Consider the following 18,079-nt stretch of genomic DNA (forward strand, 5'->3'; position numbering starts at 1 on the left):
GCGCCGGTGGAGAGGCCCCCCCCCCCCCTTCCACTGGGTGTACGCTGCCTTTTTGGCAACCAGGCATTCCATTTTGAAACTGGCCACCCTACAGTGTGGGTCCCAGATCATCCAGGATGCAGCACATGTCCTGGAATGGGTGCCATGTCACACAGTCCTGGACCAGCCAGAGAGGGCAGCACATGGGCACCAGCATGCAGGGGCCTGGCAGGGGGGTCTGTGGGCCTGACCACGCACCATTCATCTGGCCCACAGTGACAAGTATATGTTTGCACCCCTGCTGTAGAAGATACATATTTAGTACAATTTGTGTTTCCAAATCATTTCCCAAGAATTCATCAGCAGGGTGCTAGTAGGCTAATACATATAGATGCTAATCTCAAAATCAAGGCTTTGGCCACTAATACTTGGATCCTATTCTACTGCCAGATTATGAGATTAGCTCCAGTAATTTGGCCAAACTCCCTTACAATTTAAATTAGATAAATTCCTCACATTCCATCTACAAATGTGTAACTTGATGCTAAACTTGATGCATTCTGTTTTGCACCCCTAATGAATTAAATATCAAAGGTGGTTTAAAACCAGTCTTTAGGATAAATATCATATATGTTTAAATTATTATTAAAAAAGTATATGTTAAATTATCCGTGTTGTGCACGTCTCTGTAGTATCCACACAAAACTGAAGCATTGCGTAGTCAAATTCTGCTAAATGAAATACATTAAAATCATATTTAAAAATAAAAGATTAGCTGTATAAAGTTCATTTTTCATTTCATTTATTCTTTAATTCAAAGTATTTGAAGTTATTATTTCAAACAAGATAATTTTACCATATAATATGGCAATGCACCAGGAAACAAATATACCAGGCAATCAGTATATTCGTTTACAATGTGTGAATCCCTGAAGCGAGAAAACCAATCATTAGATAAAAACAGATCAACATACAGCCAGGATGGCTTCAAGCTCACTCTTGATCTGAATGAGCAAAGATGAAAAAAAGTCAGTAGCAGAAGAGACACATGAAAATTACAAAAGCATTCAGAATTTCTAATTTGATAGGGTTGTAAAGTGTTCCTTGGTAAGCAGCAGGAGGCAATAATAATGGAATGAAAAAGTATGTGCAAGAGAAAATCCTTTAAAAAAAAAAAAAAGCTATAGTAAACGTCTTAAAAAACATGTAGTATTTACTACAAAGAATACATAACAAGAGCCTTTGTAGTACTTGTATGTATACTCTGTAATTCCACCTTCATAAACAGAGATAGACCTAAACCAAAATTCCAGATTCAAGCAATCATCATTGCATGGTTTCAAAATCTGAAAACAAATTCAGAGTCCCAAAATTCAGGAATATTGTGGATATTCTAATTATTTCAAAACTAGGCAATTCATTTGAAGTAATACAATGTTGCAAAAATAAAAATCAGCCTAATTTCTGGACTAACTTTGCACTTAGCCACTTCAAAAAAAGTCTGTGTTTGTATACTAAAATACTGAAATCTTTTCATCCTTAATGTAAAATACATTCTTTTTCTTTTCCAGTACGTATATTTAAGTAGCAGAAGTTAAAAATAGTGACCATGCAGCAGCAACTAATATAATTACTTTCAAAAAAATTACAGAATATTTCCATAAAAATTGAAACTATATGAATATATTTGTACACTTAGTTAATGAAAAACACAAAAAATGAAATATGCTTGCATGATACATTTAGAATCTGATGGATCATGTATTATTTTAAAAACAGCACTCTTCTGGATCATGTGCTACCTTAAAAATTATGACTCAAAGTATTAATGAGTGACATGAGTTAATTCCAATCAAGCATGTTAGATTTTTCCCTTTGATATAGTCTTCTTTTCTGCTACTTATAGTACAGTCACATGGCTGATTGGAAACTGACTGTGGAAAAAAACTCACTAATATTAAACATGACTCATGCTTGCATTACATACTGTACTAGTATGGTTCACCTTTTTCCACTGGCTCAGGCCGACAACATGACAAGAATCTCAGACTACAGTTCTCTTTCCAATACGCTCAATGATCAAGCATTCATTTAAGATGCAGTAATACCAGTGTGCGGGCCGGGAGCGACCTGAGCCCTTTTCGCGCTGCACGCGGGCTGTGGCCAGCAGCCCGGGCACGCCGGGGCGGAGAGGGAAGGCTTTCGAGCTGGAATTAGGCACGGACGCGTATCGGTAGTTTTAAAAGATTGTTTACTTACACCGAGATGGCAGTGGTGTAGGCTGGAAAGCTTGATTAAGTTGCAGTTACAGACAAACAACACAGACGGTCTCGTGGAGGTTGCCAGGCTCCACGGTGCAGAGCTCCGGATGCTCTGGGTGAACGAGCCACCAAAATAGGAATCATAAATACGTCTTATAAAAGTTGTGTTCGAAGACGGGAAGAGGTGGGTGGTGGATCAGGCCGCCACGCTCCTCTGGATCTCACACAGGGTTTCTATTACCCTGCCGTGTACCCAGAGTTCCCACGAGATGGATGTGGAGTCCTCTTCGGCTTGGGCGGAAACTGCTCAAGCCTCTTATACGGCTAACAGGCAAATCGTTAGCCGCCACGTGTGAATAATTTAGCACTAGCCAATCACGGGGAACAAATTTGCATACCGGTGGCGGGAACTCTTTTGCACCGTGCATTCCTCTTGCAACATGAGCAATGCACTCTGCAAAAGAAGCTGCAGAAAAGGCGGGAAACTCGTCCCTGCACCGGGGTTTCCTCTGTTACAGGAAACTCTCCCGTGCAATGCTCTGCAACTTGACGGGGATAATTCTGGTGCCGAAGCGCGCACACACAATCATGCCTTTTGGGTCATGACAACCAGAATCAGATAAGAATAAATAAATAAATAAATAAATAAATGAATGAAAAGATTTGAGAGTGCACTTCCCCTTGGACTGAGGTGTCTCAGTCAAGTGGTCTTCCTGAATGGGTTGCTGTTGCTAATTGTGCTTTGATAGGCTACCATACATTTTTTTCTAATTGTTTTCTCCCCAAAACATCCATTCTGTGCCTTCTCAAGTATACAGAGTGCTGACTCCTCTCTACATTTATTTCCCTAATTTACTTGGGTGTGTAAGAGTGAAAATACCAACATCACAACATATTGCACGTACCAAGGGGGCAACCCTTTCTCATCAACTTATTTAATTAAAATTCTCTGACACAGTTTAAGTTTTTTTACTCGTATTTATTACGGTGTCTTCTGCTTTGCTCCTGCAGCCAAGCTGGTTCCAAATGTACTGACACGTGCCTTTCCTTTTCCTTTGGATAAAACCAGCAAGGGTGAGACAGGGACACTGGTGTACGGGCAGCTCAGTGTCTCCATATACACTGCCCAGGCTTTTGTGTCCTGGAGAGGTCATTCCAGCTTCACTTTATTTTCAAGTGAAGATTATGTTCAGTGAGCTGATGTCTCACTTGTGTCACAACCAAATTAATCAGTGCCCATGTCACTAGCAAGAGATGCACACAGCAGTCAATTAAGGGTTAAAGAAATCTCTGTCCAGAAGTTCCTGAGAAAAAAAATCCAAGCAAGAAACTTAAATTTATGCCCACGCCACTGGCAAGAAACGAAACTTAGGCGTGATTTATGATTGGTCAGAGTAAAAGGGGATAGCCCTGTCATAAATCCCTGCAATTGGTCAAGAAGCAAGCTCAGACCCCTCTCACGTATCGGACAGGAAACCTGACCCACTACCTTATAACCTGATAGCAACCTGAGAGCACAAAGAACTGCTGCTTGCCAGATAATTAAAGATTCCATTTAGCAGTTCATCATTGGGTATCTCTGAGAGATACCTCTGTCTATAAATAGGTTAGCAACTTCCGCCCAAGTCGGAGAAACTCTGGGAGACCTCTGCGGGAATCTCTAAGGAGAAACCTAAGATCATCATCAGAGTAAATTGACAGTCTGATCAGCTGTCAATAGCTTCCCGTCAGCGTAATATTGACGTATCAAAGCCCTGCAGGCACGATAGCTCGTTCCCGGTGCCACGTCCGTCATCGTTAGCTATAACCCGAAACTGTACGCTTGATCGTAATCGTTGTATCGTTAGCTGTAACCTCAGACCATATGCTTGATTATAATCGCTATAACTGGAAAAACTGCAACGGAACAAAGGCTCAGCCTGCGTCGCGCGTCACTATCTGAGCGACGTAAGTAAACAAATTCCTGTAACCAACACGCGTCTGTGCCTGGTTAATTCCACCCCATCCATCACTACCCGCCTGTCAGGTAAAAGTTTTACTGCTCTGGTGGGGGGGGTCAGCAAGCGGCTGCCGGCGGCTGCTCCGATTCTCCGACAACTTGGTATAACTGTATTGTCTCACGAGACAAACAGATGCCTATTACTACACTGCTTGGAAACAGAGCCACAGGCATTTTGATAAATTTACTAAGAGGTTATCAAGTTACAGCAGCTTTTCTTTAAGGCCTTCATATTCTCTGTTGAAGTGCCTTTTTTAAACTTCTTGTCATAATCTTCACTGAGCAGCTTATTTGCTCCTATTCAAATTGAAGAGTTTTATCCAAACTGCAAATATCACTAAATCTTTAATACCAATTTTCTCACTTGACATCATTACCCATAAGGTTGGATGTTCAAGTCTGGTTTTAATAATAATAATATATTTTAATATGGGTTTTTGGAGGTCATTTTTTCACTTAAGGAAACTAAATGAAATATTATACTTTTCAAACATTTCCTTTTTATGAATTTCAGTTGGTCCAGACAGGATCCAGAGGCTCTTTGCTCAGCCCAACTTCATGTGCTACACATTTCTTTTCATCTTCCCCCATATACATTTACCATACTTTTTTTTAAAAGAGATAAGACCAATGCCGCACAAAAGGGTCCAAGGAGAAATACTACTTTATGAGCACCATGTACACAAAATCCATTATGCTTTTATTTAAAAAAGAAGTAGGATTAAATGTGAAATGTGGAAGCTTTATACGCTGATTTTATTATGAGCAATCTGTTAAGAATCCTATTTTCAGAATATAATAAATACAGAGGAGTACTTCCCACTAAGATAAGTCCCAAGCAAATGCCATCCACCAACAATAAAGCATATTTGGAACAAGCCAGCTTTGTATCATTCCCGTAGGGTATTCTGCAGCTGCCACAGCAACCAGCAACAGAGCCAGCCAAGAGACCAGACTAGAATCCAAGGAAGAAGTCAAGGTTTGGGAGCTAGATCTTGGCATATGGGTCCTGCAGCTGTCAGAGACACTCAATGAGTAGCCTCAGTGTTGTCTGCAGAGCTTGCAAACACTTAGGATGAGGGGGAAAAGGGAAAAAAATCTATATCTCTACCAATAAGAGAGCCAAGTCAGTGCTGAAAGGAGATACGTGCCACTATTTGCTTTGTCAAGGCATTGCAATTCAGATATATCACAACAAGCGACTACAGCAGCACTGTGTGCACAAACATACAGCTATGTAACAATCTGGATCTTACCATTTTGAAAAGGAGTATCGATGAGCAAGGTAGGAAAAGAAAATGTAGATGTTATTTTTAAAAATAGATTAAAATATGGCTAAAACAGTGCTTGCTAGCTTTGCTACATTTTTCCTACACAAAATAGAATTAACATACTGTTGATTACCACAGCAAGCATAACAAAAAATTTTACTGAAATAATTCTATGCACATAGTAACAAACTGTTAATACCAATATTATAACTAAACACACCAAGTATATGGCTACATGTCACAATCTAGTAGTGAGCCAAGATATGCAAACTGAATGGCTAGAAACAGAAGTTACACATAAACCGGTATAAATGATGCGAAACCGGTTCAAATCTGTAACGCAACAGAAATTCACTGTACATAAACTGCTTTCAAAATGACCCAAACTGGTTTAAGAAAAACCTGGATGGATACAGTATCAGACTAATCTGATTTAGGTTAAGTTGGTTTATTGAACTTCTGTCCCAGACCCGCTCCAAATTCAAGTTAACTCACCAGTTTCCCAGCATGCTTTGCAACTCCCCCACAACCACCCCCATCTTCTCCCTGCAGGGTGGTTGGGCTAGCCTTGGCCAAAGCTGTCTGCTCCAGCTGAGCAGGCAGGCATGCTCTAATGCTGCCCAGCCGCTGGCCAAGGCCACTGCAGACAGGTGGCTGCATTTCCAGAATCAAAATGAAAGTCTTTTTGCTTGCTTATTGGTCAAATCTACACAGTTTAGGCTAACCTGCAAAGATTGCATTGATTCAGTCTCAGGCTTTTTGACTGTCTATACTTAGCCAATGAGTTAACTCAGGTACTGGACGCAGTATAGATGTATTGGCAAGGTGCTCCACCAGACTAATTAGTTCTGCTAAGACGAAGGTACATAGAGCCAAGCACAGCGACTGACGCAGTTACACTACTGCTGGTAACCAAGCGAGGTAGGTTTCTCTGCCTGGCACTGAATTATGTCTGCAATATCATATCTTGAGAGTCTCATAGCAACTCCATGTTTCCCACCCCCCTCCCCATGAGAAAATAAAGCACCAGCCTACTATTCTAGTGGGCCTAGTGACAGCAGAAATACAGTGTTTAGTTCTTGATTCTTGAGCATATTTTAGCTCCTCCTGGAGACTGCATGAATGTTGCCTGTTTGCAACAAAAGGGTCTCAGTGGGCTTCTGACAGAGCTGTATCCAGGCTTCCTTGGAAGAAAAACTGATTCCCATCAGGCAAAAGATGCAGAGTATAAATCATAATATTACTACCACTAGATCCAAGAGAACTTGCCATTGGGATGTTGCATGCAAGGTAATTGAAACAAATGGTAGAAAGAGCTTATTGCTCAATTAAAGAATAGAACAAGATAGACTGTTAGGGGCTGGAAGGGACCTTGCAGATCATCTTTGAGGGCATTATTTCAAATATTAATTCAGAAAATAATCAGTGGATTATACAGGTGAAGGGTACTGCCGTCTTAGAGAGGTGACCTGTTAGCCTTCAGGAAAAAGATTATGAAGATGATGACCAGCATGCTGGGACTATATTAAACTGATAAGGTGCATCTACCTTGAAGAACTGGTACCTGTTCTGCAACAAATTACTCATCCTGTTGTCTAAAATTACATCTTTGGAGCTATGAGACCATGTCTTGTTTTCTCTCAGAGTGCTGTGTATATGTTTCTGATCCACTTTCAAAATAAATGAAAATGAAAAGAATCGTCCATGACCTTTTTGCACCAATACTTTTCTTAAAACTTCCCTTCGTTTTAACTTCCATGCACAGCAGCAGGAGTAGGAGCTCTAGTGTTCAGTAAACGTCAACATGTTTGTCACCATGTTGTGAACATGTTTTGAGTTACAGTAGAAGACAGTGGTAAAATTGAGGATGCCTTGCAAACTTAAGCACCTTTCCTTGTTACTTCTGACAGAGATTCACCACTCATGGTGAAATAGTTGGAAATTTTAAGGAAAACCCATTGCCCACATATCTAGACTGAGTCTAAAAGAGATTTGCTGCTCAGTGAAAAAGCACAGAATAAAAACAACCCCCTTGCTTCTGTACTAATTTTATTTAAGTGGGCGGGTATATATAAGCCAAAAGCCAGCAATTATTTCCAAGAAATCCGTATTTATGGAACCTGTGCTGATAAGTCAGGCAATTGCCAAAAAATGTTTACAAACAAGAACATACCATCAGAAAAGGCCAAAAAGAAATTTACATGCTCCAGTTACTATTTAGGCTTTATGAACAGGAAAAAGAGAAAACCTGCATAGGGATTCTCATTAATGCTCTAAAATAAGGCATATTCCTTACTGAACAGATTCACTGAAAAACATCTTTGCCTGGACGCATGTTCTACAAAGTATCTGCAAAACTAAGCATGGTGAATATCTTCTGTTGCAAAAAAGTTGAGGTGGAAGCAGAAATAAGGTTTAGAGTTTATGAGAAAATGAATACCTGTGTTTGCTGAAGAGATATACCAAATATATGTTTTGGAGAAAGTTTCTCTATTTAAAAGATTCAGATAAGCTTTATAATACCTCTCATATTCTTGTAATCCTTGATGTATGAAAGGAATTTACTTCATCTTGTAAAAGATAATTAGTCTGAAGCCTCTTGCTCTCAATATATCTTTCATCCAATGCTAGCATTATGCTGTAAGGTAGGAGGGAAATTTTCTTATGAAATGGTCTGTGTGTTCATTGTGCCTCCTTATTCTTTTACTGCTTGGCTGTTATTTTCTAGTAATATTTGTACCATATGCTGTAGTTGGTAAGGAAATTATACCACATCCCAAGAGCTAATATTTTTTACTAGTTTTTAATTTATACTTGACAATTTTATGAAAGTATACATATAAAAACTTGCTGCAAAAACTGCATTCACTGAAGCAAACAAACGAAAGGAAAATATTTCCAAAATAAAATCTGATGGACTATCTTGTTTTGTATTTCTCTTAAATCCCCATCATTTACAGCAGCCAATACCTTGGTATAGATTATTCTAACAAACTTTAATTTTAACTTTCAGAATTTAGCAAAACTAGTGAGTTGAGGGTACTAGTTCATGATTACTGAGTATAGTGGTTCTTGGCTTCAGTGATACTCATTTTTTCACTGTCACATTTTCATCTGTGACATTTCCTGTGTTATTTCTTAGATCCTGTGAATCATTAGAAGGCTGTCAAAATGTAGTCTTCTCCAATTCACCCTGATAAGTTTTTACAAATAAACACCTAAATAAATACTCATATGCCCTCTAGTGGCAGAATAATATTATTCTAGGCAACTTTAAATATGTATGCTGACTTTCTAGTCAGACTGAAGGTGCTTTCTAATATTAGCTAGAAGCAAGGCTTAGCCATCTGAGACAGAACTCTAACCTCTTCTCAAGTTATTTATCTAAAATGACAAGCCTGCATTTAAATTAATCTAAACCGTAACTTCACAAATAAGAACAGGCTTAGGTATAAAACTAGCATGACATAACATTCTGTCACCAAATTCCCCTTCAGTGATTTTAAAAGAAAATGCCCAAACTTAGCTCGTTCCCTGATGACAAAACATTTGATCATACCCAAGCCTTAAGCAAATATTTGTGTGTTCTTTTTACTGTCAGGTAAATTTCTTCAAATGTATTAATTCCTTTTTCAATTAATTCAACTCTCATGCATGAGCAGAAAGCTCAAAAAAGAGATTCTTAGAGCTTTAGGTTGTATACATGTTTTGATGCAGAATTATGCCAATATACCATAATCATGACTTGAAAAACCCCAGCTGTTGCAGACCTGATCTCTGAGCCAAGACTGTTAAATAGTCCAAACATTAAGCTACCTTGTGTACAAACAGAAAAGACTTGAGATGAAACCAGCATACCACTGTGTTATCCAAGAACTGCAGACTAAATAATAATGTCCTTCCAACTTTTTATTTTTACTCTGCTTTCCACTGTAACAGCCAAACCACTCATTTCTGTATTTTTGCACGTATATCGCACATCATTTTTCCCAAAATCAGCTCCCCAAAATTGGGAAGCAGGTATTAAGCAGGGAAGCTGATTTTCTGCTCCAAATACAAGTATCTTGTTTTGATTCCTGCTCCACATTACAGTAGCTGTGATATTACTATTCAGAGAGCTGAGGGTGTCAACTGACTTAATGGCTCACTGTTCTGTACTACAGGTGTTAAAGAAAGAGGTCTCATTAATGGTCCAGATGTTCCACTAATCAAGCTAACCACTCATAGGGCAATTTTGCTGTCTGCTAGCTGCTCCTGGTCTCTCTTCTCCCATTTCACAGTTCTTTAGCTCTTCTCAAAGAGATTGTTTATCATTTTTCAGAATCATAGATCCACCCAGGAAGGCCAGTCTTCAGTAGCAACTAGGTATTTCAGTTTTAGTTAAATCAGAAAAGGGAAAGTGAGTCAGCTTATTAGGCTTGTCCCTGCTCTATGCAGCCATAACTCTGGATTTTTTCTTTATTATGCTTTTCAAAAAACAAGGTGTGCATTATACTCCAGAGCATGTTGCATGTGAGAAAATATGGTATTATCAACACATGTGCACAGAGGAGGTAATTTGCACATATTCAGCAGTCTCTATGAAACAGATCCCACCCCCTTCACCCCCCCCCTCCCCCCCGACATTTGGTCAGATCAGACCTTTATATTCTGAGAAAGTGTTTATACATAAACTAACAAATTTACTAGGATGCTAACCCTATCGGGGTGTTTTCTATAACATGACATGATCTAGCACAGTCATAAGGTAAGTGAGAAAGTACTAACAGATCATGCATCATCCTCATCAGAACACTATCATGGGATGTTTACAGAAGAACACTCCATAATTTCCTATTTTGGTTTCTGTTCTGAACAGATATATGTGGGGTGTTAAACTAACACCATTACCTCAAAGATCCCTATCTTCTGTTGCTGAAATAGGCTCATATTTCCTAGCTGTGATTTGAAATTCAGAACTCTTCCACAGGAAAGAAAATATGTTAGACACTATTCTACCAACAGCCAATTTTTTTCTGCATAGATAAAAAAAAGTTGGAATTGTTGGCTGATGTCTACCTTATGATTTTGATGTCTGCCTTATGATTTTGTTTCACGCACTTACACTCCCATATTACAATCTGGTTCTCCACATCAATCATATTTCATACAAAGGCAGGCCACTGTCAGATGGATGAAGATCACAAACTTCCCTATAACACTTCTGGTATTTATAATCCACCTGGAAAATGTGGTATGCTACTGCCAGTCAGTCTGTACAGAAACAAGAGAAACAGAAGCAAAGAAATAAATGTACAAAAGTCTAGGAGGAGAATGCTACATGGGGAAAAAGTAGATGTGATATACCTTGGCCTTTATTGAGAAGGCTTTTAGCGCAATTCCATGTGATGTCTCATAAAACATCCTACATTAAAATGGCTAAAAGGTAGATGGCAGTGAGTTGAAGAACCATACTCACACAGTTGTTATTTATGATTCACTGTCAAACACAGACATATGAAGTATGGCCTGCAATAATCTGCCCTGGGTTGGCACTATTCAATATTCCCCATGAAAGACTTAGATACGCTTATAACATTTATGGCTGATACCAAGCTGGGAGGAACTACAAGAATTTCTGAGGGCAGGCTTGGTATGAAAATGATCCTGTTAAATTAAAGAAGTGATCTGAAATCAATAAGATGATGATATTCAATAGACAGATGAAACGAACTATATTTAAGAAGGAGAAATCAAATACAAAAGCACAAAATGGGGAAAAACAGCAGAAAAACTGAAGAAAAGCATTAAGGCTTATAATGGACCATAAACTGAGTCAGTCAAAACCATGGTGCTTTCGCAAAAAAGCAAATGTTTTCTGAGATGTAATAATAGGAATACTGTATGTCAGATGTAGAGGTAATTACTCTGCTCTATTCAGCACCAAAGAAGCCATGATTAGTGTACTTGGTTAAGCTCTGGGCAGCATAGTTCAAGAAAGATTTAAATACTGGAAAGATCTTGGGTTTTTTGTTTGAAAGAGAGATTGAGGAGAAGCAAGAACAGTTTTCCAATAGGTAAACCAAGCCTTCCCAACATCTGGGCAGCTGCATGCTGTGGGCTACAGAGCCAGGAACCACATGCTGTACAGGCAGGTGACCCCAAGGACCTTCCACTGAGCGGACTGCCCAGCAACCACCCCCTCCCACCAGCCCCACCACTTGCATGGGGCTGCTTGTACAGCCTGGCTCTGCAGCTTTCCCCATATAGTGTGTGCAGCCATGAATGGCAGGAGTGGCAGGGATGAGAGAGTATTATGCACATGGCATACCCAGCAAGAAGGAGGGAGGAACTGAGCTGCCTAGCACTACCCCCTCCTGCCATGTGCACAGAGCAGGCAACCCAGCTTACCCCCCACTTCCCCCCAGCCATGCATGCCATGCAGGCAGCCTGCCCCTTCCACTGCACAAGCAGCACCTTGACACACATGCAGCACCTACCCACCCCCTCTCCTGGCTGCATGCACTACCCACCTGCAATGCAATGTGGGCAATCCAGGTGATCCAGCTCCTCTTCCTGCGTCTCATCCCCTGACAGAAGCAACTGTGTGTTTGGGGGGGGCATGGGTCAGATGCTAACCTCTGAGGGGTGTCAGTTAGACAGCTCTGATGTAAATGATTGCCATAAAAAGATAGATAAATTGTTCTCCTTGTCCACTGAGAGTCAACTCTACAGTAAGGGAGATTTCAGTTAAAGAGCAGGCAAGTCAGTTAAGCCCTTGAACAAGTTACCAGGGAGGCTGTGAAATCCCTGTCTTCAGAGATTTAACAGCTGGTAAATAACTGTCAGTGACAGCATCACTGTCCATTAAAACATCTTTGGGATCATCTTTGATTGTCTTTCCATGTATCCACTAAAGCTGTGTCTCCATCTGGGGTTTTTTGCACCAGTATAGCTATACCAATACAAAGCAAAGAGGCAAACCTCCTGGCACTGCATTAATGTAACTGTCTTTCACAAGTCTTATTTCAGTTTCATAAACCAGTAAAGTGATGAAAGGTCTTTCAATACCTTTAAATAGAAGCTCTCATATTACTTTCTATATAGTAACCACAATTTTTTTGTGGGACCAAATGAAATAGATATGCCCTTGTGGTTCTCTCTGTCCAGATTAACCATCCCAGAACAAAATGACTCTTATTCCAGAAGTGACTTCATAGGGAACAATTCCAGAAAAGTTTATTCTGCAATAGCTATTGCATTCAATATCTCTGCATAGACAAGGTCTTAGTTTAACCACTCCAGACAACCTTAATTGTTCTGAAGGCTAAACGAGAAAGAATAATTTCTCAGATAAGCCAGAATCAAACAATAAAAATCTCTGTACAGACTGAGCTCATTACTTTGAATGCAACCAGAAAAGGATATGAAGATGCTGGTACCCAACACCCCACTAGCTAGGTTCTGTTTTTTTGTAGCTCTCAAAACCTGTACTAGCATAATGCAGTCCAAGTCACAAAGGCAAAAATTAAAAGGTAGGTTGCACATATCTGAAGGGACAAAGGTGAAAAGAACCTTCTAAATCCAGTAACAAACATGGACACACCCCCAAACTGTGTAGTCCTTAGAAGAAAAATAAGCCTTTTACTAAAAGTTTTTACAGTTAAGGGCCATACACAGCAATTTCTTCATTCAGCTCACCAATATCACTCCTCCCTCAATTAGATTATACAAGATGCATCTTACCCTTACAGGAAGGCTGTGGGAAATAAGGCCTGGTACAAGAAAATGATCTATTTACATACTTGCCACAACCAGCCTGAAAAGCCTAGATGAACCAATGATACCTCGCATGGATGTTGAAATATTTGTCTTTGTCAAAGCCCAAAAGTAGTAAACTAGTTTTTATAAATATTATGCTCCAACACACTGCTATGCATCAATAGAGAGAAATTTAAGTATACGAATTTTTGTTTTCCCACTTTGTATTAGCTGAACTATTTCACATGGCTTTGATCTACAAAAATATAGTTGCTTATGTCAACATTAATTGTCAATTGCTCCTATTTTTCATGTTAGAACAAGAAGATAAATCCTGTATTTTTGCAACAATCCTTTCTTCAATTAAAAATTTCTTTTTCCAGCCTCTTTTTTTTTTTTTTTTTTTGAGGCAGGGATTTCTCAAGTTTCATTAAAGTATTCCTTTCTCTTAAACCAATTAGGTCCTTCTTGAAAGTATTAGATGTAGGATAACTTCCTCTAAGAAATAAGGCTAAGGCTTATCTGTATTTTGAAAAAGTACTGTAAAAATACTAGGCATGTTATTATTCTTCTGAGTCATTTTTACTAGTAAAGTGTTCAGTAAAAACAAAATCACCTGTTCAGTACTGTACCATTTGTTTAACTAGTTTAGCTTTTACTAAGCTCTAAGAAATGCACCAGAAACAAATATTTTAGAAAAACTGTTCTCTTTCATGTACCAGCATTATCTTCCCTGATTTGCCAATAACTGATCGGTTACAATGTCTAACAAGCATTTAAATTCTGAAGTGCAGCAGGATTAGAACCTTTAACATGTACCTTCCTTTCTCCAAATATGTGAAAAGAAAAAAAAATTAAAAGAAAACTCACTTGAAAATTTTATATGCAAAGATCCTAGGCAACTAAGTAATAAAATGCTCATTAAAATAATATTACCACTATAAATTGTTCCAGGTTAAAAAAAACAACCCCAAATAATACACCTGGCAGGGAAAAAAAAAATCACTTTATGAACTTGTCATTGTACAGGAGGTCAATATTTCTGTTTCATTATTGTTTGTAATCAAGTGAGGAAAGACTGGTACATCTGACAAAGACTTACAAGGCAGCCAAGCTCTTCTCAATGTTCTTAGAAGTTGTATTTTCTCTATGTGTTTCCACATATTAAAAAGCTCTGCTTTTTATTCTAATTAGTAATATTTTCATTTAAAAGACTAAAATGGCATTTATTTCTGGCCTCATTAAAATAAACATCTTTAGACCTTAATATGCATATGATAACAAGATGGTCCTAACAGCTGCCTGCTGCATCATGTCATTACCAACTTCTAGACTGTTAAGCACCATTTCAGTATCTGACCTCTGGCATCATTTAAAAACGTAGTAAACACTTGGCTTGGACATGCAGGGTTGGGAACCCAGTGGGGAAATAAATAAAAAGCTCCAAGGTTTGGAAATGAGAGAGAGGGGTCAGATACTACTAAGATCCCAGTGACATATCTAAGTATAGATCAACACTGAAAAATCTGAAAATAGGAAGCAGACTGATATCCACTAGGAGATTTTCCTAGGTTTCCTGTTTTTTTGCAAGACAAAAAGCTGTTTGCAGAAATGCTACAGTATGTATATGTATGGACCTACTTAAATCGCAGTTTCACTGCAATCTCACAATTGCACAATTCACAACTACAATCTCCACAATTGCCACAAAAAATGGCATTGGCCATAATTTCCTGCAGAATCAACCCCCACAAAAAAGGTTACTGGAATACAAAGAAACCATGGCAATCACTGCAGCCACAGAGCACGTAATCTGAGAGAGCTACTGAGAGGGTAAGCTAATGACGCAGACTAAGTGAAGGCATTCGTTAGGAAAGCAAAAGTATTTCAGCGCCATCTGTTAAGAAGCTAGATTCAATGCAGCAATGCTATAGTCTGAAGGTGAGTAAAAAAGAAGTCTAAAAAAGTAAAATACATTTCAGCTCCAGATCATGTAACAGTTCCCTGTAGGAACCTTGCATTCAGACGGTGGTAAATTGTTTTGTTCATCTTGCAATGTGACTCTGGATGTGTCAAGGAAAAACAGCATTGATTGGCATTTAGAGTCCAAATTGAATATAAAGCGAAAGGCTTCTGCAGAGGCTGAAGGTCAAAGCAAGAAACAAGCAACAATGTCCTCAATGTTTTATAGAACCACTGAAAGCAGTTTAACAAGAAGAAAAGCTACATTCAAGCTAGTGGAGGCATTCACGGCTGCCAACACACCTCTGGAGAAAACTGATAACCTGAAATTAAGGGACTACTTGAACAAGCACGTCCCAAATTCTGGCAGTTCCCCATGTGCAAACAAACTTAGCCAGGATTATCTATCATAAGTAATTGCTTCACGTGTTCAGTTCACAAACTCTGCATTGGCAGAATATGAATTCATTTCAATTGTAGCAGACAAAGTTGCCCAGGATAACTATGTTCTCCACACTTTATTTGTACCTGGGAGCTGAAAAGACTGCGACCTGCCTGTTTTTCAACAAAACCAGTTTAATTTGCATCTGTAAAATTTTTAACTGTTTGTAAACTATGGCTTACAATTTAACAAGACCTGGGCATTTCTGTGTGATAATGCAACATATATGTACAAAGCTTTCTCTGGTGTGCTACATGGACTGATACCCAACACAATTCATGTTACCTGCAATGCACACATTTGTTCTTTAGCAAATAATACCTGCCGCACAAATTTTCTTGATGTGGATAAACTGGTTTCTTTTTAAAAAAGCATTCAAATATTGTCCAGACCATAAGCCTCAGTACAAGGAGTCCATCACTGATCGAAGCAGGGATCTAAATCAGCTGTGTCATTTCCACCAGAATCAGTGCTTATGAGGTGGAATTCATGGTTTAACACAGTTCATTACAAGGCAAAGAATATTAAGTACTATCAGGAAATTTATGTGCAATGAACATGAAATCATATCCAGAACACAATGTACATTCAAATTACGCAATCTCTTAAAACAGGGCAACACTGAAGATCAAGTTAAGCTTGTGGCTGAAAATGCAATCTGGTTCATGGAACTTCTAACATGGTTTGAAAGTCGGCAGGCTTTGATTCACTAAGCACACAAGCTGATGGATTTGATAAATTGGATTGACAACAACTTTCAAACTGTCAAAGTAAAAACCAGCAGAGACAAGAACTGTTCCAGGCACAGGTGCGAAGTTGAATTGGTACTTAAGACTGATCAGTCCCTACCACCTCGGCTTAAACAACTGGCTGCCTCCTTTTTTATATCTATTCACATTTTTGACCCAAATCAGGTACCTTTTCTGAGTTGTAACTCTCAGCTACTTATATCAATCCCTGGATGGCAGAAAGAGCATGACTACGAATGTGCTGCTTCCATGAACTTTGTCTAAGAATGCCAGATGCCTTTGACTGTGACTTGTGTTTTGGGATTCTGCTTCTGATTGATTTCCATATCTCTACAATTTGGTTGCTTTACAATTCCAACCAATTCAGTGGATGCAGAACATGTGATCTCAGAATGTGGATAAGTGTTCATACCACAGAGAAAGAAGATGTCAGCTACATTTGCTGGTGAATGCTGCATGCTAGCATTTAAAAACTAACATGAATTGTTTCTATCAAAGTTAGCATTGCTTAATATTTCTAAACTTTTTGTAGAATGCTAATAATAAATTATGATGATATAAATTACAATTCATATTTTGTATACATTTATATTAATAATATATTTAAATTTAGATTTAAATTCAATACTTATATTTATAATACAGTAATTTACATGAGATTTCCATGGAAATTAAATTTGCTATTTATGTGGGCTTGGCCTCTGGGCCAATCAGCAGCAAGGGCCAGGGCCACCGGGGCCCCTCTGTCAATCAGTGGCGAGGGTCAGGGCCACCACAGAATGCTCGAGAAACTGGCTCTATGCACTATGAACAGGCCATGAAAACCCCTTGGTTTTCCTCTAATTTAAATGTATATACACAAGACAGGATTTACCATGTATATACGACACCTTGGCAACAGTTTAGTTTGCATTTCTAATACAATATTTTACTGTTCTGCCTTTTAGGTTTTAAATGCTGTTGTATGACAATGCTAGCACTTGCCATTTGTGGGGGAAAAATACAAGTGTGGAGGAGAAATACAAAAGAGGAAGAATGTTTAGTACAGTCAACGGTCAAAGGAAGTGGCAAGATTGCCTCAGACTATAAGGCATGGGAAGGTAACGGGTTTTTGCTAAACTTGCTGTTTTAATACTGATGCTGTAATTACTATTTTTGATCTTAAAGTTATAAATTCTTTAGGCAGACCCTATACCATGATTGGTTATAAAAGATGATCTCATGCAATTAAAATGTATAAATACTTTCGCATTTTCTGTATTAGTGGGGAAGTAGGAAGAAATTCTCTTCCCCCCTACAGCTGTAGCTCAATAAAAGCTTCTGCTGACCTGCTTCACAAACAACGCAGAGTACTGGTGGTTTTTTCCACGACAATTCTTGGTGCCGTGACTCGAATCCACGACACGGATTGAGGGGAGAGGACCACAGGCCGCCACCTCCAAACCTCGAGGCGCCGAACTCGAGAGGTAAGAGACCTAATTCAAAATCTCTATTGGGGTTTCGGAGGAGGACTGCCTGTAGGCTCCCACCTTGACCGTGGTAACTGGATCCGAACCTTGTTAATACAGGTCAGTCTAGAACCTTACTGCCGGCTAGAATCTTGTCAGGTAAAGGATCCTATCTCTGTGTCTGGTAACGTACGTTGTTTTCGGAGAGATACTGTTTAATGCACCTCC

At 39.0% G+C, this 18,079-nt stretch overlaps 1 protein-coding gene across 8 annotated transcripts in view; it reads right to left on the reverse strand.

Annotated features, from left to right (window-relative positions):
- Window positions 1–18,079, reverse strand: part of ANO10 (anoctamin 10) — a 246,716-nt gene that overhangs the window by 142,358 nt on the left and 86,279 nt on the right. The window contains exon 13 of one of the 8 annotated variants that reach the window (XM_025211857.1): window positions 10,602–10,763. The exons of the other annotated variants lie outside the window; for them this stretch is intronic. Within the exon in view, the coding sequence (XP_025067642.1) occupies window positions 10,749–10,763 (15 nt within the window). The 3' untranslated portion in view covers window positions 10,602–10,748. Of the gene's footprint in view, window positions 1–10,601; window positions 10,764–18,079 lie in introns of those variants that run through there. 8 annotated transcript variants of the gene reach the window in all.

This window comes from Alligator sinensis, unplaced genomic scaffold (genome assembly GCF_000455745.1).
Source record: "Alligator sinensis unplaced genomic scaffold, ASM45574v1 scaffold279_1, whole genome shotgun sequence".
Taxonomy (NCBI): domain Eukaryota; kingdom Metazoa; phylum Chordata; order Crocodylia; family Alligatoridae; genus Alligator; species Alligator sinensis.